We start from the raw sequence: 26,851 nt of genomic DNA, 5'->3' as shown, positions 1-26,851 counted from the left end.
AAAAAGGACATCGGTTGGTGCGTTGGGTATCGTTGGTATGACCCCCTGCTAATAGCAAAACATAACAGCCGTTTTTTAGTCAGACTTGAGAAAATGGCCCATCTTTTTGCTACGCAATATATCACGCAATATATCAACTTTTTGCAAACCTCTCTCTAGAGATGGCCCGCCAAATCGCAAAAAAACATACTGTTTTTTTTTTTCTAGGAAATACACAGGACAAGGAAATACACCCAGAACTTCGCGGTTTTGTCAATGTGTGGTGAAGCTAAGGCCTTGTCATGGTCTTGACCTTGGCGGCCTAGTCTGGCTAAGTCACGTGGTGTGCCAGTCATATTTTGCTTAGCTGCTGATTAGTCAGCATGAACGGGACCACACGTGTACAAAATTCTTATGAAAGCAAGGACGGCGGAGTTGGCGTAAAAGCTAGGCTCGTTTTCCAGCTCTTTTCTGTGAGCCCGCAGTACGTGAACCTAGCGTGAAAGTATGGGTGTGTGTGGAAGGGGGGGGGGGGGGGGGGGTGGATTCCGCCATCCTAAAAAGACTGTAAACGAAAATTTCGAAAATCATATGGTATAAAATAGCAAGCGTCATTAGCTCATTAGCATATACAGGGGCGTAGCCCAGGGGGCCAGGGCCCCCCTTCTAGCAGCCAAAAATACAGTAAATGTATGAGACATTATCTGAAAAACAGGAGAAAATGCCTTGGAAAGGCCTTTTGCCCTTTGGACCAAAGTATACGGATTCATTTTGATTCTCTTTCGATGGCGTTTTCAAAAGTATCCGGATTCGCTGGATCCAGCACGCGTGTTAGTGTGAACGGAAGGCCTAAACGTATCAAAAAGTATACGGATTCAAACGAATCCGTGTTAGTGTGGACGGCCCCTGAATCAAAATGAATCTGTATCAAAATGAAAACGACGGCGTCATATCGCAGGCGCGCGCTGCTTTGAGCATGCGCATATCATAAAAATGATGTCACCCCGTACCTTACAGCGTTTTCAAACGTTTGAATCCGTGTTAGTGTGGACGGCTGGATCCAGGCGGACACGCTGCGAAAACGATAGTATGGACGCAAATCAAGTGATGCGTTTTCAGCGAAACGAATCCGGATACTTTTGAATTCGTGTTAGTGTGGACGAACCCTTATTTTATAATGGTCATTCGAAAATGTCTTGCTTTCGAACATTGGGAGACGAGTACTGGAGCGGCTGGCTTGCTGGATTCGCGCGTTAAAAAAAACATTTCCGAATACCCGAAATAAGAGCCTAACAGGCTATAGACCACCAACAAGAGTTGAAAAAATATAATTATGTATATCGTGATTGCGTTTTACATTGTACATATCTTTCACTTCATTATCAACGCCACCACCCTATCCCCTTTATCTTTGCCTAATCATGTCTTGTAGTAGCCCTCTCTAGGGATGTAATAGCCATTTGAAAGCGTGCCCATGTAACCTCCCCACGACTGGTGACTCATGGGTAAAAACCGACTGCAATGCTTGCCGGGTGCAAGATTGGCGCAGTCGCAGGAAATCTGAAATCTATATATGGTGAGGGCTCCAAAGTGGACTTTGTACCAATCGAAGTCTGATTGGCTGACGTAAATCTTGTCACCGTCTGTCTTTTGCTTGCGTTGTTCGCTTTTCTCCAGACAGTAGTTGACGGCGGAGTCACCAGCATCGTAAATACCTTGCTTTTCGTTTTCATCCGTGCTTAGCACGTTTTTTATTTTACCTAGCAAAGAAAAAAGGTCTAAATTAGAAGTGCACTCCAAGGTATTAAAATATAACAAGGGTTCGAATTACAGGGAATAGACAATTGCACTAAGAAATCACGTGTCATTTTGGGTGGCAAACTTTTTAGCGGCAAAATGACAACAACAAAAAGCAACTTATTCAACTTATACGAATCAGCCAGAAAGCTTCTGTCAGAAAAGGTTTATTACAATTAACGGATTTTGTTATTTTATCGCTCTAAGGCGTGGGGGTACAGCCATTTCTGTATTTATTTCAGATTGAATTTGACACTCAAAAAATCACTTGACTTCTTAGTGCAAAACGCATACCCCCCCCCCCCCTATTTCCCGGGAATTTTCTTACTTTTTAAGGCGTAAAATAGCAAATGCGGGTCGTTAGTCTCCCAGTTTTACTCTCTTTCTGCGCCAAAGTTGAACCGTCCAGCCTCCCTGAAACCTTACCTTGTTTACTGAGCTTCCTGTATCTCTCAATGCACGCGCGGTCCTCGGGCAGAATGACCCGCACCTTCGCGGGGTACTGCCAATAGGTGGCAAACACGACATCGATGGACCTAGAAGGGCCATTATTACTGATGGTCTTGAGAGAGGGGGCTATGGCGCCAGTTGAGATAATGCGCTGGAATCCCCCGTGATCTGGTACCCCGATGTGACGTTTGATGATCGGGTGCGGGCGGTGGCGTCCCCGGGCGCGCGATTTCGCTGAGCTGGTTGTGCCGTTTTGGGAAGAGCGCTCAAGTTCCCAGTAGTCCTCTGTTCAAAGGAAAGAACATCAAATCAAACGAAATCGAAGACATTAAATCAAACAACTTAATCATTATTAATAACCCAGATTAAAAAAAATACAGAGAATTGCAAAGTAACATTAACAAAGATTAGTATAAAATAACACGTTTCTACCACATAGAATGATATTAATTTATACACCTATTTCAAAAAACGTTGTCAGTGCAAATGGCAAATGGCGATTGTGAAATGGCAGTTCTACGACCGAAAGGACCCATGGATCCCAAAATATTTGTTCCAAATTCAGAAAAATGAAACATACGACTGTTCCTTTAATGTTATTAATATATGGTTCTGACATCGCTTGTGTTTATTTATCACCTTTATTTTTACAAATAATTACTACCCATAAACACCTTTCGGACGTAGAACTGCCATTTGGCACTTACCATTCGCCGTTCGCACTGACAACCTTTATTGAAATAGGTGTATACATTATACATTTTATAGTAAATACTTTTTTTAGTTAACAGATTAAGGACAATCTTAATGACCTATTCGTGAGATAAAAACTCCAGGATAACCATCTACAATTGAAATATGATACTTGAATGAAATGGTTAGTTATTCCCTTGAATTAACAGATGAAAACAGATAATCCGTGTGTGTTTGTATCGCGTGGAAGCGTAAAATGGTTGCGTGACTGGTTCGTAACACAGTTAAGTTAATAATTTGCGACAGATAAATTAGGGCAAATTACAGGAGAGGATTAATTGGAACATTGATTCTCTACACCCTCCACCCAGCTCCTTTTATAAGTTCAATAGAATGGCTTCAAGATCCCTGAGCTAAGATTTCCCATCCCTTACCTGAATAGTAGATATTAGCACCCGGGAATCCTGTCTTGGCGTTCATCACGTTCACTTTACTGAATGACTTGGTGTAGTACCTCAGATGGCAGGTATCAGCTCGACTCTGCTCATGCACATTTGTACCCTCGACAAATTGGAACTCTCCCCCCTCCCCTTCGTGACCAAGGCAATCCGCCATCCAGTATATGAAGAGGTCGTTGCCTTTCCCCTCCATACTTGCAGTCAATGGAGAGCTATTGGCGACAACAGAGGTTTTCTTGAATGGTACAATGAGTGGCTTGCCCGTTTTCCCATCAAGAATGGTCATCTGATAGACAGAAAAAAGAATAGCTTAGCATGCATAAAGACACAACTCGGCTTGTTAAGATCGTTCAATTTGTATACCTGTGAATAGAAATAAACAGGAAACCCATCGCCATAGTTATAGCGCACTAGAATGTCTGGTACATCATCATCATTATACAGCCCAGCAGCCGGGGTCCTGAAATGGAGATTTGCAATTAAACTATACCATTATCTGCATGTTTATAGTCCAGGGTTGGCGAAACCTGCTCACAGATGAGGCTGGTTTCTGCATAAAAAATAAAAATAATAACTTCAAGCTAGTGGGTGACTAGAACACAAATAGATGACAGCAGTTTCTCGGCACATCAAGAAATTGTTTGTGATAATTCATTGAAGTTTAAAAGAATGGGGTGGATAACCACCACCATTTATCAGTTTGATCTCCCTTGATTCAGGGCTTAAAACATATGTAACACATAGGGTTTGTTCTTGGAAAATGAATAGCTCAAAAGTTGAAATAACTTGCATATATGATTCACCCTTGAGAAATGAATAGCTCAAAAGCTAAAATTACTTGCAGGTATGACTCACTCTTGGGAAATGAATAGCTCAAAAGCTAAAATAACTTACGTGTAGGATTCACTCTTGGGAAATGAATAGTTCCAGAGCTGAGCGTAAGTCTCTCCATCAAATGCAATAATTGTTGAGTTGTACATGGCCATAACAATGTCCACAACTCCATCTTTTGTGAGATCAACTAGCACAGGAGGGGTCATCACACCTAAACAACATAACATGAAGACTTCTCACGCATGCAAATGTCACAAATTAACTTTTCACACACAGTGTCCAAACTGTAGACTTTAAATTGAGATAATATGAGACTTTCTCACCCCCCCTTCCCACTAGCAAAGTTCCTGTATCATTGCCTAGTGTAGAAAGTAATTTATAAAGTTTGAGAAACTATAAATGGTAAAAAGCATCACTGAAGTGCAGAAACATACTTTGTTTTCATTAGAGATTTGTAATACAGTAATTACTGTAAGACAAACACAGAGCTAAATCAGATTTATTTATCACAATAGTAGTTGCATTGTGATTCAGGAGTCAAATATCGTGATAACCATAAGAGGCTCGTAGCCAGGATTTTTAACAGGATCATTTAGCGGACCATTCTCTCATAGGAAGCTAGCCCAAGCTTGCATTGGTGCTCAATTTTTCTTCATTAGAGCAGACCTTCCAGTCGAACAGAGAGGTTCTTCCGAGCCCCCCCTGGCTATGGGCCTGCATAATCAGTCAAACAAACCTTTGTATTTATCCTCATGAATCTGCTGAGCAGACTGGATCTTGCCTTTGTACAGATTCATCAAAGGAATGACCCATAGCCCCCCTGGGTGTGTCTCGCCTCCCGTCCCAAAAAGCACCATTTCTGTACCATCTTGTTTAGTGTACAAGTTCGGAGAAAAGTAGGTCTCCCTTTCATCAGGAACCACCACCCATCGCAAAACAACCCCAGTTCTACCAGAGAATATGATCAGTCTTCCCTTTAGTCTTTCTGGACTGTTTGCTTCCCTGCAATGTCATAAACAAAAAAGAATTTCAACATTATTTTATCAGGTTAAAATATTATGCAAAAATAATAACATTTTCTTATGAAAGTAAGGCCTACTTCATATAATATACCACTAAATGAGGTAAGATATTTTTGGGACAAACAATTCTATCCGTTTTTGGCTATGAATTTGGGGGTCTCTGTCTAGAGGAAGCTGCTAACAGTTTGGAAGGAAAGGGTCAAGATAGATACCTCAATAGGTGGAACCTGTTTAGTTTACCAGGGTCTACTGTAGGATACTAGTTTGCTCAAGTTAGTGAGAAAGTCTAGTTTTCTGAGATTGAGTTATTTCTTCCACTGTACATAAATCATCAGTGGTATCACAAGGAACTTTGTGTACTAGCCTGTCAGGGTATGGGGCCTGTTGGTTTTATTCTATTCTAATGGGTTCTACTTGTCAAGCCATGGGGAGTATCTTTTTTTTTCAGCCCTGAATTTGACTTGTTAAGCAGATGTGGGATACCAGTGTGGTTGTCACAGAACTAACATGGACTAATATGTATTAGGGTTTTAAAAGTGTTAGTAACTGCGTAACAGGGACTATAAAATTGCTTGTATTTGTTTACTCATAATGACATCACTAATACTCACGCAAGTGGATCACCACCATGTGCTACAAGAACCTCCATGACACCATCACCATCTAAATCTCGTATAAACTGAGCCGTATACATGTTCATGTTTGTGTCCCTTGCAGGCTGGTCACCAAAATTCCAGAGAAGTTTCCCAGTCCTACCACTGACGGCCTGGAAGACCCCTCCTCGGCCGCCAAGGAGACAATCCCAGGTTCCATCTTGGTCCAGATCACCATTACAATTTACAGCATAAACCTCATGCATTGCATAATGTCGCCAGATCTCTTTACCTGTCACACCATCAAGGGCTAGTGCGCCACCATAGCAAGGGTAGTTCCCATCAAAGTACAAATCACATGCCAGCTTAGGGGGCTTATAGGAATCTACTCCAGTGGAAAAACCCACAATTATGTCCGAGACTCCGTCATTGTTTACATCATTAAGTCGGACAGCTGTCTCTGTCATTAATTTGGGTAGACTTGTGTGCCAGATTTTTTGGGATTTTAACTGGGTACAGCCTTCAATGTTTGGATCATCATTATAAATGGCAGAACTACTTGGTAATACCTTTTTAGAATTTTCAAGTTTCTCATCAGCAACTTGAGTCTGGACCATTTTTACAGCCATCATTACAAGTCCTATAATAATAATCACTAATACAGCCCAAATCATACTAGCAAAACAACATTTTGTAGTACACCAAGTGTTAGTCTGTCTGTGCTTCACTTTTGCTCTTGTGCTCTGCATTAATGGCTTTTTCTCAATACCCGATCTCATAGAAGAATGGAGTCCAGAATTTTTATTAAAGATTTCAATTTCATCATCGTAAAATTCATCATCGTCAGCATCATCGTCTTCATCATCACTGCCAAGATGTGAAAACTTGTTTGTTTGTGCCTTGTAGATATTAGTGAGAGCCATTGTCTGTAGCACAAGAAATTATGATAACAATCAAGAAATCATATTAGGAATAAGATAAAGCAGATAATAACACAAATAGCATAAAGCAGTAGGTTTATGTAAAAACAAAGAAAAGCTTTACCTAAAAAAATGTTGGTTCCAATTTCTTCTGAGACTAGAAATGCAACCTATTTCTTATTATACCCGTTATAAAGGAGTATGAAATATGAACTGAAAATGAAATACCTGATTTAGGTTGACACAGACAAGCACCTAAGCTAATATGAATAGTGTGGTTCAGAAATAGATATCATAATGTGATGAGGTGTGTGAAAAGACATCTGGAGTCATTACACAATTAAATTTTAAAAAACGTAATAAACAAAGCAAAATGTAATATAATAAATTGAGAATACTTTACTACTGTCTTTTTGATAAAAAAGGATTCTGTTTATATGATAATAAGAGATGATAACCTGGATACATTTAGATCAATATTTCAAATTTGTCTGGAGTCCGTAGATTATACAATAACTCTTTATCATCTTGATCACATCAATAATATGGAAAACATAAAAATATTTTAAAAACAAGGATGGCAATTACATGGTATTCTTAGATTAATTTGACTGAATGTTTTACCTTTCCAAAACTCTTCACCAATTTAATCCTTCAAAATCATAATACTTATCGCTATGTGACTCTGAAGTGGATACTTATAGAAATTTTGCTATTTTGATTACAAAACCCATTCAGACATTGATACCACTAAGACGTCGACCATTTCCTATTCTTACGCGCACTTCGATCAGGAAATTGTTTGATTGATTTAATTTTAGAAGAGTTATACATGAGATGTGATTATAAGTCTATATTACCAACAACAACAAAATAACCTCAATACTTTGAGGTAAAAAGAAGCTTGTAATATAAAATAAGTACTTAACTAAATTCACGACATTAATATTGTTGTCGCATGTGTTAGATACTGAATATAAAGGTGTTGAATCAACATATTGATGATGTTATTCAATCTTAGACCCTAGTTTTTACGAAAAAAATAGTCTGCTTCTTGGTTCATAAGAGTAATTAAAAGTGTACGCAAGGTCGAATTAACTTGGTGGCCATTTTGAATCATCACAAAGTTAAACTACAATACGTTGTCCTTTTCAAAGCAACGAAAAAACTCTCTAAAGAATTCAAACTGAAAGCTGTAATCAAACAAAGTACTTATTACGCTTACCTCTAACAATCCAGCTATTTGAGGATCGTTTCGCCGCCTCACAAAGAAAAGATAGATTGACTCATTTGCCCATGATTTGTAGTTTCAGCTGAGTCGACTACTCTCTGTGGAGGGGGCGGGGAGCTTGATGAACACACAGGCAGCCCAAGTTTGTTATCATTAGCAAAAAAAAAGTATATACAGTTGAAGCTCTCGTAAGCGACCACCTTGGGAACTGAGAATTGTGGTCGTTAACGGAGCTGGTCTTTTACGAGAGCTTGCTCTCATAAGCGACCACTTGGCGCCAAAAACTTGAACAATAGGTGTTGGTCGCTTACGGGAGCTTAATTAAAATGGAATCTAAAAGTTATCGTGATAATAACAACGCTGTAATATTTTGGTTTATTGCTTGATTTTAAAACTAGGTATTTGACTTATCATGAGAGTGAGTTGTTTATTTAATAGCAATTAATTCTACGCAAAGTAGCTCGTTATGCTCGTTTATATAGACGACTTAAGCTTTTCGTCATGAGAATATCTTCTGCGTTACAACGATCGCATGGCGTCTTTTGTTAGCCGATTTCTAAAACGAGCTACAAACAAGTGGATGGCTATTGTAACTGGAAAAAGAATAAATCGTGAAGCTGGCAATTTTCTGGAGACAAAGAAATGTCAATCCCATGGTTGAAATTGAAGTTATAAAATTGAAATTATGTAATTCTTTTATGGTTGCCTATTGGAAATACAGCTTTTGTGAAAAATCACAACATCTCCGCTTCATATGTGATTTCAGCATGCATTGGATATGATGTTTATCAGGTGTTGACTGATGTTGTAAAGCAAAAAATCATTGTGGTCGCTTACGAGAGCTTAAAAATAAAAGAAAATCTCAGTTGGTGTTTTGAAATTGTAGTCGTTAACGGAGCTGGTCGCACCGATAAGTTGGTCGCTAACGAGAGCTTAGAATTACAGAGTTTGTGTGACAATTCAATCGGTGATTCGTGATCAAGGTCGTTATCGGGGCTGGTCGCTTACGAGAGCGGTCGCTCAGAGAGCTTCGACTGTACTTCTTTAGATTTTAAAGGACAAAACCAGAGAGTAGATAACATTGTGCTTGAGTTATCGAAGAAAACATAAATCTGGAGTTATCAAGAGAAGGGAATAAAGTAAAAAAAATAGTTAAAGGAAAACAGATTTCTCAAACTTATCATATCACACTTTGGAGAACAAAGCCGCATAGCCAGGATTTGTGGGGGAAGGGGGGTACACAGTTCAAGCCAGTACTGTATATCAGGGATAATGTTTTGTGCCCTCCCATGGTCATAAAAAAGTCGGTAATTTCTTATTAAAGGTTCTTCCCAAATAACTATCTTTCTTTCTATATGGCACCGAGTCTGACAGACAGTGAAAAAATATGGGCTAAATTGTCATGGTTTGAGCAAAATATTTGCAATTTAATGCAAATATAGTAGTTCACTAAGTATAACACAGAAAACTCTGCAAAGCACAATCATGAAAAGTTAAATAAAAGATGGATAGAAGATACTTTGCTTCGTGTGGTAAAGGTTTATTGTCATAACCCTACTCTTTCATAAGAGGTCACACATAAACATTGAGCTGCAATATTTTTTTCCTTATATAATCCTCCTTATTCAGGACCTTAGAGCTGTATTTGCCAATTTTCTCTAAGCATCCAATGCATTAAAATACTTCAATACAAACCTATGATATATCCGTTTTAAGCTATTGTCATTAGTTTGATGCTGATATTTAGCTTCACTTGCACTTTGAGAGTTTTCTAGGCTATTAATAAGCACTCTCAAATATTGGGCAAAATAGGTAGCGACTCAATTATCATCCGCTAAGTCCAGCCTTCTAAATTTGTCCAGGTTGAAAAAGTTTGCTTTGACAGTCCTTCCACCAAAGTATCTACCATTCAAGTCCACAACAGCCTTTATGGCAGATTCCATGCGAGTGAACTCTACAAAGATTCTGACGGCCTCATCATCTGGTGCCCCAACAGGAATCTCATAGATAATAACCTTGACAACCTCACCATATTTTGCACACTCTTCCGCGGTCTCTGGCTGCAAGTCGTCATCTACTTCTCCAGGTCCCACCATGTTTCTTAACAATACAACCTTGCTGGGATTTTTCATAGCTCCTACAAGAGAATCCCCTTCTGCTTGCAATTTTGCTGCCTCTTTTTCTTGATTGATAATCTTACCACCACGTTTGCTGGTCTTTTCTACTTGAAGGCAAGTGTTGATTCCTTGCTCCGACTTCCCTAAGCCTTGCCCATCTTTCCAGCCATATTTTGCCATGATACTTGAAGCCACTGCATTTACAGCAAACCCCAAGTCAGGTTTTTCCTTATCTCCTGTTACCAATGGCCTTCCATCAATCGATGGGTCCGGCTCTTTCTGGGGGACAATGGGCTCTGATTCAAGCAAGGATGAGGGCGGGGCTATGGCGGCACCAACAGACCGCCTTGATGATGGCCGATGGTAGTCATCATCATCTCGACGGCCCTCTCGACGCCGTTCTCTTGGTCTTTCTTTATCACGGTCTCTTTCTCTGTCTTTCTCTTGTTCACGTTCAAATCTTTCTCTCATCCTAACATCACGTTCTCTGTCTCTCTCTTCACGGCGATCACGTTCTCGTTTTTCTCTTATCTTCTCCTTGACAACCTCGTAATCATTCGGTTTTAACGGGTCGTACTCGTCTTCTATCATAGCCAGGGACGCATCAGTCTCTATGAAAGGCTCTGGGACTGTGTGCAAGTCTCCATGGCTAATTTCTTCTGTACCGAAATCTTTCTCTTCAACGATCAGTTTTTTCTGTAGTCCTTTTCCGAGCAGACTAGGTGTGAGTGATTTAGACTTTGTTGTAGGGAAAACCGGCTTGTTTTGGATCACCTTCTTTCGATGAAGCTGAGTTTGCATGAGTTTCAGACTATTTGACCAACCGGACAATTTGCCGACATCTTCTGAAGAGCTTTGCAGTGGAACACCGTCTAAATCATCATACAGCGACATATTGGCTTATATTGATGCTTCACCGCGTTTGGACAATTACATTCGATAATTTAAATTCATATGTAGTTCCGCAGCCTGTGATAAAGAACTCTAAATTGCGAAGTTCAGAAGCCTTTGTTTTCCTCATGGAGCTGAGCTGTTTTAGATCCAACCAAGATGGCGGGAATAGGGTCATGCAAAGCATTCTGGGTAAATCACCGAATATTGTATTTAGGATTTGAAAAAAATTAAAATAAATGAAAGAAGGAGACTATGAAAAGTCTATAGTATCTCTTAAAGGCATACTAACTTTTCACCATATTTTGTTTTAGTATTTCTCAGGCCTTTTATTTTTTTTCCCTTTATATTACTTCTTTTCGACGATTTTGAGGGGGCCTGGCGCTAGTGCGCTTCGGACCCGAGCTACTCACGGTCAATACTGTTGGAAATTTCGGAAACGAAATAGAGAAGAAAAGCAACAAATTGGTTGAGAAATCCGAGAAAATCTTTGCCATCTCCGTCAGTAGCATTGCTTTGGGTTAAGGAGATTGCGAAGAAAGGGTTACTCAACCTCAAGTTGATATTATTGAATGCGAAGAAAGCTCATAAAGCTTGAGCCGACATCGAATATTCGTCAGCAATGGCCGCTGCCAAAACGGAAGCAGCCGTTTCGGTTGCAAATTCAAACCTGTAAGTGGCGAGAATAATTATATCAAGGCTCGTTTATTACCCCAGCTGCGATACCAAACACGTAACTAACATAATGGTCCTTTTTTCGTAGTGAAAACTCTGAAAGCTGGAAAGCAAATCTCAAACTACCACCTAAAGATAACCGATTTAAAACAAGCGTAAGTCAGACTGCGTTGTATTGGTTGAGTTCATGCGAAAACCATTCAATGAAAGCGAAAGCTTTTACTTGAAACTTAAAACATTGCTGTGTTTGTAAAATGCTTGCTTTGAGTTGCCGAGTTAACGAGAACCCATTACGCCATGAGGCTTTTCAAATCACCGTTGCTTTGTTGTAGTCGTCAAACCGCAAACTGTTTTCATCGTCAAAAAAAAAAATCAAAATCCCTGAGGCGCTTTATCATGTTGTTGTGAATAACCTAAATATTCAACCTGAATCTGAAATACTGTCCCATAACTCTGTTAAGCTTTATTAACTTAATACTTGAATGTATTTATTTGTATAACAAATTTTAAATTATGATTTTTTTTCTGTCAAAACTTCAAAGACTAACAAATGTTTATTGATTTTGCATTTTGAATGCACCCAATACCTTTCCACTCCATGGCAACTGACAAGATCTTTTAAAGGTGTTTTGCAGAGATTAAAAAAACAAAATAAAAAGTTAACATAAACTTATCTTTATAAATATTATTTCCTTAATGATTCATCCACTATGTGTGAATCCTAAAATTCCCTTTTTTGTGTTGCTTAGGATGTCACTGCAACCAAGGGCAATGAATTTGAAGACTACTGCCTCAAGCGTGAGCTTTTGATGGGTATATTTGAGAAGGGTTTTGATAAGCCATCGCCCATCCAAGAAGAGAGCATCCCTGTTGCCCTAGCTGGAAGGGATATTCTTGCTCGAGCTAAAAATGGCACAGGGAAGACAGCGGCTTACCTAGTCCCTCTCCTTGAAAGAACTGACACTACAAAGAACTGCATTCAAGGTACAAGAGTGATAGAAATGTAATAGCTATCACCTTCATGTTTAAATGACTGCTTGGGTTTTAATTTTTAATTTCTCTCATTTTGGAAAATATAGTTTTCCATGCATTATACCATGCTTTAGCGATAAATGAAGCTGTCCTGTCCCAGGATCTTAAATTACAGTTTGTTTAGGTAAATATTATTGTTATCATTGTTATTTTTATTATTAGTATCAAGAGCAGTTAAGTCATTTTTATCTGGAGCAGTTTCGGCTGTGTTTTGATTTATTGTTAAAGGTTATTATTCTGCTTTTTCTCAGCTCTTGTTCTAGTGCCCACACGAGAATTAGCCCTACAGACTTCCCAGATCTGCATTGAGCTTGGTAAACACATGGGCGCACAGGTCATGGTCACAACAGGAGGGACTAGTTTGAAGGATGACATTCTAAGATTATACAACAAAGGTAACAATACCTTCTCATCGTAAGAAATGAAGGATTTTTCATTTGAGTACAGTATGTGACTGTTAGCAGCACCCACAGAAAAGTGATCATTGAAAACTTCTTTTTAAGATATTTTTGTTCATGTTGTAGTGCACGTCATTGTGGCCACACCTGGGAGGGTGCTTGATCTAATGAAGAAGAAGCTGGCGGACATGAGCAAATGTCAAATGCTGGTGATGGACGAGGTGAGGATCAACTCCTTACCCATCCAACCATACACCCCTTCTTCCCACACCCTCTTTTCCCCAACACAGCCTCTTTGCGCACAAATCATCTTTCCAAGAAACATCCTCACTCCCTTTAAAGTGGCAAAAATGTCCAGCTTATTTCTTTTTAATTTTCAAACTACCAGAAACTGATCCTTGTTACACTTGCTTACATGACCTAACATTGTGATGATTATTATTGTTTATAACGATGATAACATTTTATCCTCGGTCATGTAAGACTTTAATTCCTGATAAGTATGGTGTTAACGTGGTGGTGCTTGTTTAGGCTGACAAACTGTTGTCTATGGACTTCAAAAAGATGCTTGAGCAGATTATTAAGCATTTGCCAGAAAACAGACAGATCCTGCTATTTTCAGCCACATTCCCTATCTCTGTGCGGGACTTCAAGGTATGCACCCTGTCCTGCCAAACAATATCTTTGTTTTTTTTTTTTTTTAATTCTCAAAGGCTTTTTGTTCTATTGATATTGTGTATTTTCATTTTCTTTATGTTTTTCTTCATTGTTTTTTTTTATTGACAGCTCTCGTACTTTGTATTCATTCAATGTTTGTTTGTCTGTCTGTTCTGTATGTTGTCTTTATAAATTTGTAAACAAAGTGTGAATTCCTCTAGAGAAAAAAATACTGTTTGAATAAAAAAACCCTTTTTCTTTCCATGACTAAACCAATAAGCTGTGTTTGGAAGAACCTAGTTCACCTGTGCTCTGTTTTCTAGGAGAAACACTTGCGCAAGCCATATGAGATCAACCTCATGGACGAACTAACTCTGCATGGAGTCACACAGTATTATGCATTTGTGGAGGAAAAACAGAAAGTGCACTGTCTTAACACATTATTCCAAAAGGTAACCTTTTTTGCATCTCACTGATTTTGTAGGGTGGGACTCTTGAGTTTGGATTCTTGATATTCAAATTTTATATATATTTAAAAATGAACTTGGATCATTGATAAGGACCCACCCTTCCTTTCTACTTTGATGTGTTCATCTGCAATCTTGGACGAGGCAAACTCAAACATGCCCATATAAAGCAAGTGATGTGTTTTGTAATCATCTCTACCCTTACCTGTTTTCCCTTCCCTGATAGCTCCAGATAAACCAGTCCATCATCTTCTGTAACTCAGTGCAGCGCGTGGAACTTCTTGCCAGGAAAATATTAGAGCTTGGCTTCTCTTGTTTCTACATTCACGCCCGCATGTCTCAGTCCCACAGGAACAGGGTGTTCCATGACTTTAGACAGGGTCACTGTCGCAACTTGGTCTGCTCAGGTAATTCATGTTGACTTTATTTATCTAACCCATTGTAACACCTTTTCTACATATAAATTACTTATCCAGGGTTGTCCGTAAATACCAGCTAAATTTCACTGCCTGGGAAAGAGGTAACCACAGAGTAAAATTAAGTATATAAATTCTCTAATTAACTGGTTCCTTTTCCTAGTCAATTTGCTGTCACATTTCTTAGATACAATGATAGGACGAATATGTATGTGTGTTACAATGTTTTTTTGTTTTGTTTAACTTTTGTAGATCTCTTTACTCGTGGTATTGATATACAGTCTGTCAATGTTGTGATCAACTTCGACTTCCCGAAAAACTCAGAGACATACTTGCACAGGATTGGTCGGTCTGGTCGATTTGGTCACCTGGGTGTGGCCATTAACCTTATCACTTACGATGACCGCTTTGATCTGTACAAGATTGAGAATGAACTAGATACAGAGATCAAGCCAATCCCATCTGTGATTGACAAGAAGGTATATGTTGCAGAATTCCAACAACAGCAGCCAGACGATGAGGAGTAAGCATGATGCTCCCTTTGGGGAATAGGGTAGGGGTTTAAACAGATTATACTAGCTAAGCCTTCTGGATCTAATTTTACCATGCTTTCTACAGATAGGTAATTTTTTCTGTGTTGCTATCACATGATGTGACCTTAGGAAGATTGTAAATTTGTTCAGAGCAAGCTAGAACAGAGTATGAAATTTAGATTCCAAAGTTTTGAACGTGTTTTTAAAGGCTTGTAAAGCTTCTTCTTTTTGATCTTGACTATAAAGTTTGGCCAGCTTTGAAATATAAATTTCACACCTGATGCATCAAAATATATGTTTTGAATCACTGAAGACTTCTAACAAATCTTAAAGTGACATGGCGATTTGTGATGCTGATGAATAAAGACAGAAACGACAGTGACAGTTATGTGAAAACAAGGGGAGATAGATGGTGATGAGATGATGGTGATGATGATGATGATGATATTGAAGAAGTTGGTGAAGTTATAATGGTGCTAAGATGACACATGTAATGCCAATGGTTGGACAGTTGTAGTAATAATTGGTTTGTAATCAATGCCACCCTGCTAAACGTCAACAATTTCACAATTTCTACAGTGGTCACTTGGGTTGAGATTTGAATCACATCTTGCAGGAGAGGTTTGCATTTGTGGCTGGTAAAGTCATGTACCAAGAATGACAGCTAATTCCAACTTTAGGAAAGTGCAGCACCACAAAGTCACTTCACATCTTAAGGCCATGTCACATGTAGACCTTTCGGCTGCCACTTGTCTTGCAAAAAAAATTGTTGTAGGTCGCATGCGCCTTGTCACACGTGAAGTTTTTCCTGCGACTTGAAAAATTTATTTGCAGAAAGTAGAAGATCGTTCTACTTTTTTCGACTTTGAGAAAATCAAAACAAGTTGCAAAGGGGGTGTCACACGCATAAAAGTGCATGTGTGTCCTGCAAGATTTTCGAGACAGGTCGCAAGAGAAAGGCATACGTGTGACAGAGCCTTTAGATGTTTGTGTTTTTTGTATGTAATTTTTTTGTCTGTTGTTTGTTTATGTCTGTTGCCTGTGGTCATTCCTGACATTCAGGTCTGGCGTTAATAATCTGGAACATATATACCATTTATTCAGCAATAACAGAAACTGTGGGGGAGTGGCTGTGGGGATTGTGGGATCATTCGCATGACAGGACAAAGCCAAGGTGCCTGCCTTGTGCCGCCAAACAGTCCTACATCCCTTGCTCATAGCTCCTTCTAACTACACCCTCACTTGTTCTGTTATCTGCAAATTCTTTGGAAATGTGACAGACTCTTTGATCACTGTCTGCTCCTCCTTCTCCAAATGGCATAAGTGCCATTCTGATATTAATAGACCTAGCCCTGATAGACTTTTGTAACACTAGATTGTGAAATGTCGTAGCCCACCTTCAGTTCTCACATAGCATACCTAACATTAGAAACAGCGACCATGCAACACTCCCAATTGCATTGCTATGCTTACAATCTAACACAGAGACATACTAGCAGCTGCAAAAGAAACTGAGGCTGGAGTTTCCTTGAGCCATGTTTTTGGGACCTCTTTCTCCTGTGTGTGAAACTCAGGCTGTATCTAGGTAGGGGTGGAGCAGATGGGTGGGGGGGGGGGGGGGAGGGGAGGGGATAATCAATGTCAAAGTACCTGGTAGTTGTACTGCAGTGCTAGCTCACAGGGAAAAAAGAAGAGCCTAGAAATGAACAATATTTCCTTTTCATCTGTGAATGTGCATTGTAGTATTAGATACTGCATAACCACTAAAGGTTTTAAGATGCTAAGGTTAGGAGTGGGTAACCCAAGAAAGATAGCCCCACGGATTGGACTGTGCTTAACCTTGAAGTGTAACAAAACAGAAAAATTTAATTCTAACATATGAGTCGGAGTGAAAAAAACATTGACCACATTGTGGTATGAAGTCTTTGCGGTTATGCTGTATTGAAGCCAGGCTATTTATTTGTATTCAAATGTACATATGTAGATAAAATTCTAATTAGGTAACAAAGTTTATTTTCCAAACCTGCCCCCAGGAATCTGGTGAGCATTCAGGTGATATATGACCTGCAAAACAAACATTCCTAGAATTGAAAACAAAGAAATAGGAAACAGCCTATTGAATTGCAGAGGACAGTGTAACTGCATCAAGTTAAATTCCTATTTCTGTAGAATATTTAGCCAGCAGAAACAGGCTTAAAACCATTCAGTTCCATGTTTGTAGTGAAAGGTCATAACATCCAGCCAGAAACACACGATTGAGCTTGAAACAAGCATGACAAAACTCAGAAGCTATCTACTGTCTGACATTCCTTTATATACCAAAGGGATTTATTTACATGACATGAGATCACTCAACTTCTGATTTAGCATTAACAACCTGCGGTCAACATTTTAACTTTGTAGCTCAATTATATGTTTCTGATGCCAAAGAAACATTTGTCTTCAAGGAGCTAGAAGAAGTAAATAGCTTTTTCTAGTAAATTTTTGCTATAGCTTCATATCTGTTCATAAAACGCTCAAATGATCATGTTCTCACTGGTTTCAAATTCTGAGCCTAGGCTATATAATGAGGGTACCAAGGATTGCCTGAGGTGAAGTGTGCAGTCGAAGATTGACAGTATTCAACAGTACATCAATAAGTGATCCACTTTTTAATGGCCAAGATGGGATGCACAGGCCCCTGGGTTTGCTCTTTAGTACATCAATAAGTGATCCACTTTTTAATGGCCAAGATGGGATGCACAGGCCCCTGGGTTTGCTCTTTAGTACATCAATAAGTGATCCACTTTTTAATGGCCAAGATGGGATGCATATGCTCCCTGCACAGGCCCCTGGGTTCGCTCTTGATATAGTTCCAAGGCTTGCATTTGGAACTAGTGAATACCTGTAAGAATTCTGGGTGAATTATGAGCATCCAAGAAGAAAGTATGTTTCAGGCTAAATCCGTGTGGCTATTTGAATAGGAGGTCTCACGCTGAGGGATCCAGTGCTTTAATTCTTCAAATATCTCTTTTAGTGACATCAAATGGACAACGAGTTAAAGTCACTGGATCGTTAAGCATGGGTAGATCATTGGTTTATTCTCATATGTCCATCTTTTTATCTCATTTTTCCACTCGATGGCTTGTGGACTTAGCCTGTGACATCAAATTATTTTTCTACAATTTTAAACTGCAGTGTATTGCATAAAATGCACCATCACTGCAGAAGGAAAGGACACATATGGAATGGTACATATCCTCTACCTCTTTAGAGCTCCAAAATTCCATTCTCTCTTACGTTATGCCTAAACTAACATTCGCATAGTACATACACTTAAAGCATAATTATCCTTGAAGAAATGGTTGGAGTCTCAAGAGCTGAGGACTAATGTCCCTTAGAAACAGCTGCTAGATAACTGATTAAGCAGCTTACAATAGGCAAATAACACCATGCCCATAACTAGTAGTCTTAACTACCATGAATAGGCCAGAAAACTTGAGTGTTGGCCCATGAAACAAAGATCAGACCAGCTGACTCTAGCATAGGCTAGTGAACCAAAGATCAGACCAGCTGACTCTAGCACTGGCCAGTGAAACAAAGATCAGACCGGCTAATTCTAACACAGGCTAGAGAAACAAAGATCAGACCAGCTGATTCTAGCACAGGCTAGTGAAACAAAGATCAGACCAGCTGATTCTAACACAGGCCAGTGAAACAAAGATCAGACCGGCTGACTCTAGCACAGGCCAGTGAAACAAAGATCAGACCGGCTAATTCTAACACAGGCTAGTGAAACAAAGATTAGACCAGCCCGTCTGAAATAAAGCAAAGGCTTTTAAAACATAAAATAGCCTTAAAAACTAGGCTTTTTCAATTCAAAAGCAAAATACATAGTTAATATGTGAAACAAAGAAATAATTAAAGAGATAGACAGTTGAAGTGAATAAGGTAGAAAGGATGGTAGTGGTGATGATGCGGACGATGATATTGATGATGTCTTGGTGATCAGTATTATGATGGGAGTGGTGATGATAGAGGTGATGAGGGTGATGGTAAGGCATATTGAGAAGGGTAATGATAGCGTTGATGATGATGAGGTTGACAGTAAAGTGACATGAAAGCGATGTGGAGGATAAGAATGTTACTTGAACACAAACATCCATGACAATAATAAACTATGCACAAACTTGATACAGGTTTAGCCTAACTTCTATTCTCCATTCTTGCTTTCTAGTCAGTATTATTTTTCAAATCATATGATATTTTTTCTAGGGTTGTTGTTGTGTTCAGACAAAACTGAAAACGTTTTTTTAGTTTTCTTTTCCTCTTGTAGTTGAAGACTTTTAATTCTGTTACAAAAACAGCAAGAACATCTTTTTTTTTTTACCTTTTTTCAAATCCTTAACAGTTCACAGTTTTCAGTTTGTTTTCACTTGTTTTGCGAAATATCTAGATGCTTGTTGCATCTACAAACTTTTGTTTCTAAAGCTGACACTTCCATATCCCTTTAAGCCTATGCTTGGATACTCAGTAGACTTTGCAGTTGACCCTAAAATTTAGTGCATTATTTTTTTGTGGCCAAAGAAAGAAAGTCCTGGATCATCTAGCATTTTTAAACATCAAACCTTATCTAGAACCAACAAGAACGGAAGTGTTTGCTCTGGACCCATTACAAACATTATCAGTAGCATAGGGCCTTACCATTACTGGACAGGCTGCATGGTAGTGAAAATGTTTGGTGAAGAATGGATTGGCATAAATACTTTTACAGCTTCAAAATAAAGTTAGTAGTGCCTGAATTTTGAACAGCTGGCTTTTGCAATTTCTGATAAAGGTGTCTAAATTGAATAATAATGACAATTCCTTAGTCAGAATAGCGACATTCAATAGAAGGCAGCTCCAAAGACTCATTAACAATGAAAGATGCAAAGTTGGCTTGTTCAATAATGACTTCAATGTATGGTAAATTGAATCCTGGTTCCTGGCAAATCGAATCCTGGAGTCAAGATAAATCAAATCCTGGTATCTTGGTTGATCTAGTTCAAGTGTCTATTATTTTTGCCAATCCAATCCTTGTTAGTTGTGTTGTCTTGTACAATGTTCAAATACCACTGTTCTAAATTTCTATGATTGGATCCTTCACATAACACCAAAACAGTTTTCACATCTGCGCAAGACTGCAGGGGTTCAATGTAGAAATATAGAACAGTGGGTCTAATAAAAAGAAAAAAAACTATTGTATCACCATTTGTTAGGTATGTAACTGTATCAATGAAATCAATTAATTATATTTTATTTGCTGACTTAAAAAAAGACTTGTCCATTCGATGGTTTTATAGTTTACAGTAGAATATAACTCCACTAATATTGATTATACATTCGGTTTTCTGATGTACCTGAAATTTAAAATTTTGTTTAGAAACCTTTTGATATAGGATAAGATATGTAACTGTTCCTCAGGTATCAATAAATGGTGAAATAATATGTTGTGGCATTTCATTTCCGTCGTCCGGTTGAATCCTTGTTCTGGTGGTATCGGTTGGAGGCCCCATACACTGGGATAGGGCCTATCTGGGAAGGGAAAAATTCAGAGTTTAATCATGTCTGATCTGTGGATGCCATGCAAACCCTAAAACTGTCAAAATATTTTTGGGCGGTGATATCCTCCACTCCTCATGCTAAGGCTTTTAGTGCTGCTTGCCGGATGTGACGCACGAACCTTAGTGTGGTACATTAATAGCCAGAAATGACTCGCTGCCTCCCGGTGGTTTAAAAACGAGGTTCCGCTATAAAAGGGAAAGCTCCTCCCACCCCGGGCTCAAGAACAATCGGTCATCAATCAACCATTAATGATTCAACATGTAAGGACTATTGCTCTGAGCGCTAAATTCAAATTTCGTATTCTAAACCAAAATAAATATCATTGCTAGAGTTGTCTATTTATCGTAAAATAATGCTATACCAAGCTGTGTGCGCTCTAAAATACGAGCATTTATGCAGGTGCGCTAGATTACGGATAGCGCAAAATTTAAAATTTTTCACCGAAAACGTGAGTGGACAGCAAATCACTTTATCAACCTCTTGACACAACTGTCTTGTTTTACCTGTGCACAAATAGTTTTAGGCTCAGAGATAAGAAATATTTTACTGGGTACTTTATAATTATTGACCGCTAGCGTGGCAGTGTTCTGATTATAATTGCAAATTTGAGCCCGGGGTGGGAGGAGCTTTCCCTTTTATAGCGGAACCTCGTGTTTAATTGTTCCACCTCCTCCAAGGGCGGTAGGATCCTGATAATAAACCACTTGCCCGGGCACGTTTGAGCTAGCGCGTCGGGAACAGTTCGCGCACCACGGGGTAGTAGCACGGATTACGCAACGTAACTTGACCGGTTTTTTTTTTATCAAACACGGAGAACGCATCGCAAACAGTAATACATTTCTACCGATGGAATGTAATGATAGAGGCAGAAATGTTGATTTTGACGGCATGTGAATAACACGTAGGAATGTGAAGAGAGTGCAGTATGGGTATGAGTATATAAGGGGAGACATAGCGTGCTAGTGTCAATCTAGCCAGCTCCTCTGTTTAAGCCATATTGACTTTTGCTAATTGTTTTTTTTTTTATATGTTTTTTTTTAACTTTTTCTTCGGCTCTTAAGCCCCGAGAGCACTCAATGCTGAGCATTGGTTCGGGGAACACGGTCCAGAGTTTTTTCCCACATGTTTTTTTATCTCTGGTTTACGTGTCCGGCTCAGTATTAACTTCTTGTAAATATAAATTAGGTTTTTATAATATTTCACCTTTTCAGATTGTAATTGTATTGGAAATTCAGCAGTGTTTACTGCTTGTCAGATTGTTTTGCATTGTAATGTTCGTTCAGCAGTGATTACTGCTGGCTACATATCCAAAATAAACAGGAGTTCTCCTGAACTGTGTTTGTTGTAAAGTGTTATGAAATGGAGGCAAAATTGCACGTTTTAGCCAAATTAGAGCGAATTTCGAGAAATTCGTGTTTTTTTTTATCAGAATTTAGCCTGACAAACACTGTTCCTAACGCCCGTGCTTCTCCCACCATACCTTTGTATATTGCTGGTGGCGTAGCTTTCAAGTGTTATTGGGGTAAAGCCCCCCTCTATCCCTAGACGTTTAATGGTTCTCACCTCTTTCCATCGCATCTGCTCGTTTTCCTTGTGTTGCAGATTTCTGGTGTTCACCTCGTTCTCCGCGCGCACGCGCAGAGCGTACTCTAGCCGTCTGTTTTGCATTGTCAGGCGATTAATCCTGGTGCGCAAGTCCTCGCGATCTCGAATGCTGACAGACAACTGGTTCTGAAGGACGAAGGGAAGGGAATAAATGCAAAACTAAAGCTATTAAACACATGTAATCACACAGTCTTACATAGCTCTTATTGACCGCGTGCGCGGGCCGTACAGGAACGAGCCTCCCTCGCAGCCGTTCTGGACAAGTCACGCAGGCAGAGCGTGAGCCCCAGTTACTGACGGGTCCAGAAAGGCTGCGAGGGAGGCTATACGGAAACTTATGGATATTTTTTTCATTGATCTGTGACCGCAGTAGGAAGTTCGCGGTCGTCAAAGTATTTTGTGCTGTGAAGAGTGGCTTTATTGTCGTTTTGGCCGAAGGTGATGTCCGTAATTATAGCTACTTAGTGAGGTTTACCGATAAACATAGTGGGGTGCGCCATCATCCCCTTTGGCCGCGAAAAAAGCGGGCCATTTCTCATCGAGAGACCGTCAAAAATTATCCTTTTTCCATATGATACCTATGACTGCCTTCCCCTTCCCAGCAATTCCTGGGTACGCGCCCGCATAGCTGACTGCAATCTCGTTCCCAGAGCCAACGTACCTTGGTACCTTGCCGCTGGAACAAAGGTACGTGGGCTCTGGGAACGAGATTGAGCTGACCGGAAGTCAGGCACATACCTTAGCGTGGTACATCGCTGACCGGGCCTCATTTGCACTTATAGTCAAATGAATGTTTTCTTGCTTTAGCGAGTACAGCTCATCTTGTAATCTGGCATTGAACTCGGCCAAAGTCTGCAATGCAAATGTAGTATCGTAATCACATGTGACATGTCTCCGGGTTTCATCCCATGAGATACCTGTTGAAGTCATCATCATCATCGTCATCATGATTACCATTGCCTTCGCCATATCGTTATCACCATCACCACTGTCACAATTGTCACCACCACCATCATCATGATGGCCATTCGTCACCATCCTTGCTACCGTGGGCCAGCATAGCCCCAACACAATCTTCACACGATGTTGTAGTCCTGAAGGAATGATGTGCTTGCTGTTTCTAACCTCATTTGCCCTGAGTAGGTTTCCTTGCTTTATAAGGGATCTCGCCTTAGCACGTGACACTGGAGCGGTGCGGGACCTTCGTGAGAATCCCGAGGGACGCGACGGTGAGCGACTGGACAGAAGGCGGTGTGAAGAGATTTCGTCACGTGATGTCTCAGGATTGAATACCCGTGGAGAAAAAGTGAAGGTCAAGATTAACGATCTCAAATGATTATTTGAGATAATGATCACAAGAATGGATAGCACACGGCTCAAACGCATTACACTAGCTACTGCGCAAACACAGTACACTCGTTACTGCGCAAACACACTACACCCGCTACTGCGCAAACACACTACACTCGCTACTGCGCAAACACACTACACTCGCTACTGCGCAAACACAGTACACTCGCTACAGCGCAAACTCACTACACTCGCTACTGCGCAAACACACTGCACTCGCACTGCGCAAATAAACTACACTCGCTACTGCGCAAACACACTACACTCGCTACTGCGCAAACACACTGCACTCGCTACTGCGCAAACACACTACACTCGCTACTGCGCAAACACAGTACACTCGCTACTGCACAAACACAGTACACTCGCTACTGCGCAAACACACTACACTCGCTACTGCGCAAACACACTGCACTCGCTACTGCGCAAACACACTACACTTGCTACTGCGCAAACACACTACACTCGCTACTGCCCAAACACACTACACTCGCTACTGCGCAAACACACTGTACTCGCTACTGCGCAAACACACTACACTCGCTAATGCACAAACACACTACACTCGCTACTGCGCAAACACACTACACTCGCTACTGCGCAAACACACTACACTCGCTACTGCGCAAACACAGTACACTCGCTACTGCGCAAACACACTACACTCGCTACTGTGCAAACACACTACACTCTCTACTGTGCAAACACAGTACACTCGCTACTGCGCAAACACAGTACACTCGCTACTGCGCAAACACACTACACCCGCTACTGCGCAAACACACTACACTCGCTACTGTGCAAACACACTACACTCGCTACTGCGCAAACACACTACACTCGCTACTGCGCAAACACAGTACACTCGCTACTGCGCAAACACACTACACTCGCTACTGGGCAAACACACTACACCCGCTACTGCGCAAACACACTACACTCGCTACTGCGCAAACACACTACACTCGCTACTGTGCAAACACAGTACACTCGCTACTGCGCAAACAGTACACTCGCTACTGCGCAAACACACTACACTCGCTACTGCGCAAACACACTACACCCGCTACTGCGCAAACACACTACACTCGCTACTGCGCAAACACAGTACACTCGCTACTGCGCAGACACACTACACTCGCACTGCGCAAACACACTACACTCGCTACTGCCCAAACACACTACACTCGCTACTGCGTAGACACACTACACTCGCTACTGCGCAAACACACTACACTCGCTACTGCGCAAACACACTACACTCGCTACTGCGCAAACACACTACACTCGCTACTGCGCAAACACACTACACTCGCTACTGCGCAAACACACTGTATTCGCTACTGCGCAAACACACCGCACTCGCTACTGCACGAACACACTAAACTCGCTACTGCTCAAACACACCGCACTCGTTACTGAGCAAACACACTACTGCGCAAGCTAGCAATATATTTTCTCAATCCCGTCAACAGAAGTGCAGAAAAATGAAAAAATCATATAAAGTACCTCTAATATGGGACCAACCTCGTCTGGTTCATTAGTCTCTTTTTCGTGTTTTATTTTTCTCTGACTGTTCTCGTCGCCATCACAGCTGTTTTCGCACGATTCTTTCACGGAGCTTCGATCACCTACCGGAAAGAGCAATTAATTGTTCTATCTACAATCAATTATGGGATCCATCTAAACCATCCATAGCTTTTCTCTTTCTGCAGTTAAGTGTCCAAAGCATCATGTTAACACCTTACCTTCGCTTTGCTGAGATGCCCTTCTTAACTTTTTTTCCAGCTCATTGTTTCGAGATTCCATACTCTTCAGCTTGCTCTTTGTCTGCTTCAACTCATCTTCCAGTGCCTCCCTGTTGTTCAAAGCCTTTTCAATCTCTTTTATTTGCTTCCCTAGCTGTTTACTGATGCATTCACTATCTTGATCTTCTATTTTTCTCGAGAAATAATCAAAGTTCGTTATACTGCCCAGTTCTCTTAGCAGTCTAGTTCGCTCTTTTTCAATAATCATTCTTTCTTTTTCAAAAGAGATCTTCTCCTTTTGCATCGCAGCGATCTTTTTCGCCAGCTCGTTTCTCTCTTGTTCTACATTTTCACGAATCTTACCATAGTACTCCGCAATACTTGAGACAGACTTCAAATCAAATTTAAATTGAAGAAGTTCGGTGTTAAAACGTTCATATAAGTCTATCGAGACAGCTAAACGATCTGTTAGCGAGGCGACCGTTTTATCCGGGGGGTTATTTCTAAGCTTCAGTCGCAAGGATTCCACCGTTTCTATCAAACTCATAGTCACCTTCATGACATGCTCAGTGTTCTGAAATATTTTTCTTGTGTGAGCGTTGACCGATTGCATGGCTTGGTCCGCCATTTTAAACCTTGAAAAGAATTACGAAGTATAGGGTGTTCATTAGAAACATATCTATACACACTAGCAACACGATGACGCCTTATCAATTATTCACGAGTTTAAAAATCTATATTAATAACATAAAGGTGTTATAAAAATCAAAGTACTTGGTCTTTCGTTTTTGTTCACTATCTGAAGAAAACACAAATATGTGAAAATTGTTAAGAGTTTTCAGTAAAGAAAATGATTTCAATGATTGTGTTGGGAGTTGAGTTAATATCTATAAACGCAGTGGGGATTTTCCATTGTGGGTAACACGTGCTAACACGAAAGTGATTTGAGTGAAAATAAGAGGCTACTGATCTTAAACAAAGGCCTTTTCTTTGATAAGCGTGAAAGTGAAAAACCAAAACTAATGAGATTGAAAAAATCTAAATAGTAAGATCGAAAAAAAAGAAAATAGCATACATATTATAATCGAAGGGGCTATTTGCCCGACATTCGGGAAAGGTCCTCGATGGACAAAATGCCCGAGAGTTTTTAATTTATTCAATTATCCCAGTTAATTGTCGACCTAAGTAAGTTCAAATTATTCTAGCTCAACTCAGATTGACTTGCCTTTTCTCCAACAAATATATAATAATTTGAACTCAGTAGTCGACAATTTACTGTCGGCATATAGCCACTGCGTATTCTTATAGCGGATACCGACAACTAGAACCATCGGTAACTCGAATCTCCAGGTTAACCACAGTAATCCAAACCTTTGATAGCTCAAATTCACACTTGTTCGAG

General features: G+C 40.1%; 4 protein-coding genes across 4 annotated transcripts; 1 reads left to right on the top strand and 3 right to left on the bottom strand.

Annotated features, from left to right (window-relative positions):
* Positions 1 to 1,291: 1,291 nt before the first annotated feature.
* LOC5511626 lies at positions 1,292 to 8,104 on the bottom strand. The gene is made up of 8 exons (XM_001631997.3): positions 7,972 to 8,104; positions 5,845 to 6,752; positions 4,948 to 5,213; positions 4,272 to 4,422; positions 3,741 to 3,837; positions 3,354 to 3,663; positions 2,203 to 2,511; positions 1,292 to 1,739 (listed from the first exon to the last, which is right to left on the bottom strand). Exons 2-8 carry the CDS (start codon positions 6,747 to 6,749, stop codon positions 1,399 to 1,401), a joined length of 2,379 nt encoding a protein of 792 aa, XP_001632047.2. The 5' UTR covers positions 6,750 to 6,752; positions 7,972 to 8,104; the 3' UTR covers positions 1,292 to 1,398.
* A 1,397-nt stretch (positions 8,105 to 9,501) lies between these two features.
* On the bottom strand, positions 9,502 to 11,166 carry LOC5511621 (splicing factor 45). Its single transcript, XM_001631998.3, has one exon. The coding sequence runs from the start codon at positions 10,986 to 10,988 to the stop codon at positions 9,798 to 9,800; it is 1,191 nt and encodes a 396-aa protein (XP_001632048.2). The 5' UTR covers positions 10,989 to 11,166; the 3' UTR covers positions 9,502 to 9,797.
* A 214-nt stretch (positions 11,167 to 11,380) lies between these two features.
* On the top strand, positions 11,381 to 20,629 carry LOC5511634 (ATP-dependent RNA helicase me31b). Its single transcript, XM_001631953.3, has 9 exons — positions 11,381 to 11,657; positions 11,749 to 11,815; positions 12,410 to 12,644; positions 12,944 to 13,087; positions 13,217 to 13,311; positions 13,622 to 13,744; positions 14,071 to 14,199; positions 14,441 to 14,621; positions 14,883 to 20,629. Exons 1-9 carry the CDS (start codon positions 11,608 to 11,610, stop codon positions 15,155 to 15,157), a joined length of 1,299 nt encoding a protein of 432 aa, XP_001632003.1. The 5' UTR covers positions 11,381 to 11,607; the 3' UTR covers positions 15,158 to 20,629.
* Positions 17,098 to 26,420, bottom strand: LOC5511623. The gene is made up of 5 exons (XM_032380986.2): positions 25,450 to 26,420; positions 23,477 to 25,332; positions 23,090 to 23,203; positions 22,310 to 22,477; positions 17,098 to 20,716 (listed from the first exon to the last, which is right to left on the bottom strand). The coding sequence occupies exons 2-5, from the start codon at positions 23,735 to 23,737 to the stop codon at positions 20,642 to 20,644; spliced, it is 618 nt and encodes a 205-aa protein (XP_032236877.2). The 5' UTR covers positions 23,738 to 25,332; positions 25,450 to 26,420; the 3' UTR covers positions 17,098 to 20,641.
* Positions 26,421 to 26,851: the final 431 nt, after the last annotated feature.

This window comes from Nematostella vectensis, chromosome 9 (genome assembly GCF_932526225.1).
Source record: "Nematostella vectensis chromosome 9, jaNemVect1.1, whole genome shotgun sequence".
Lineage (NCBI taxonomy): Eukaryota > Metazoa > Cnidaria > Anthozoa > Actiniaria > Edwardsiidae > Nematostella > Nematostella vectensis.
This window is presented reverse-complemented; position numbering and strand designations above follow the sequence as displayed.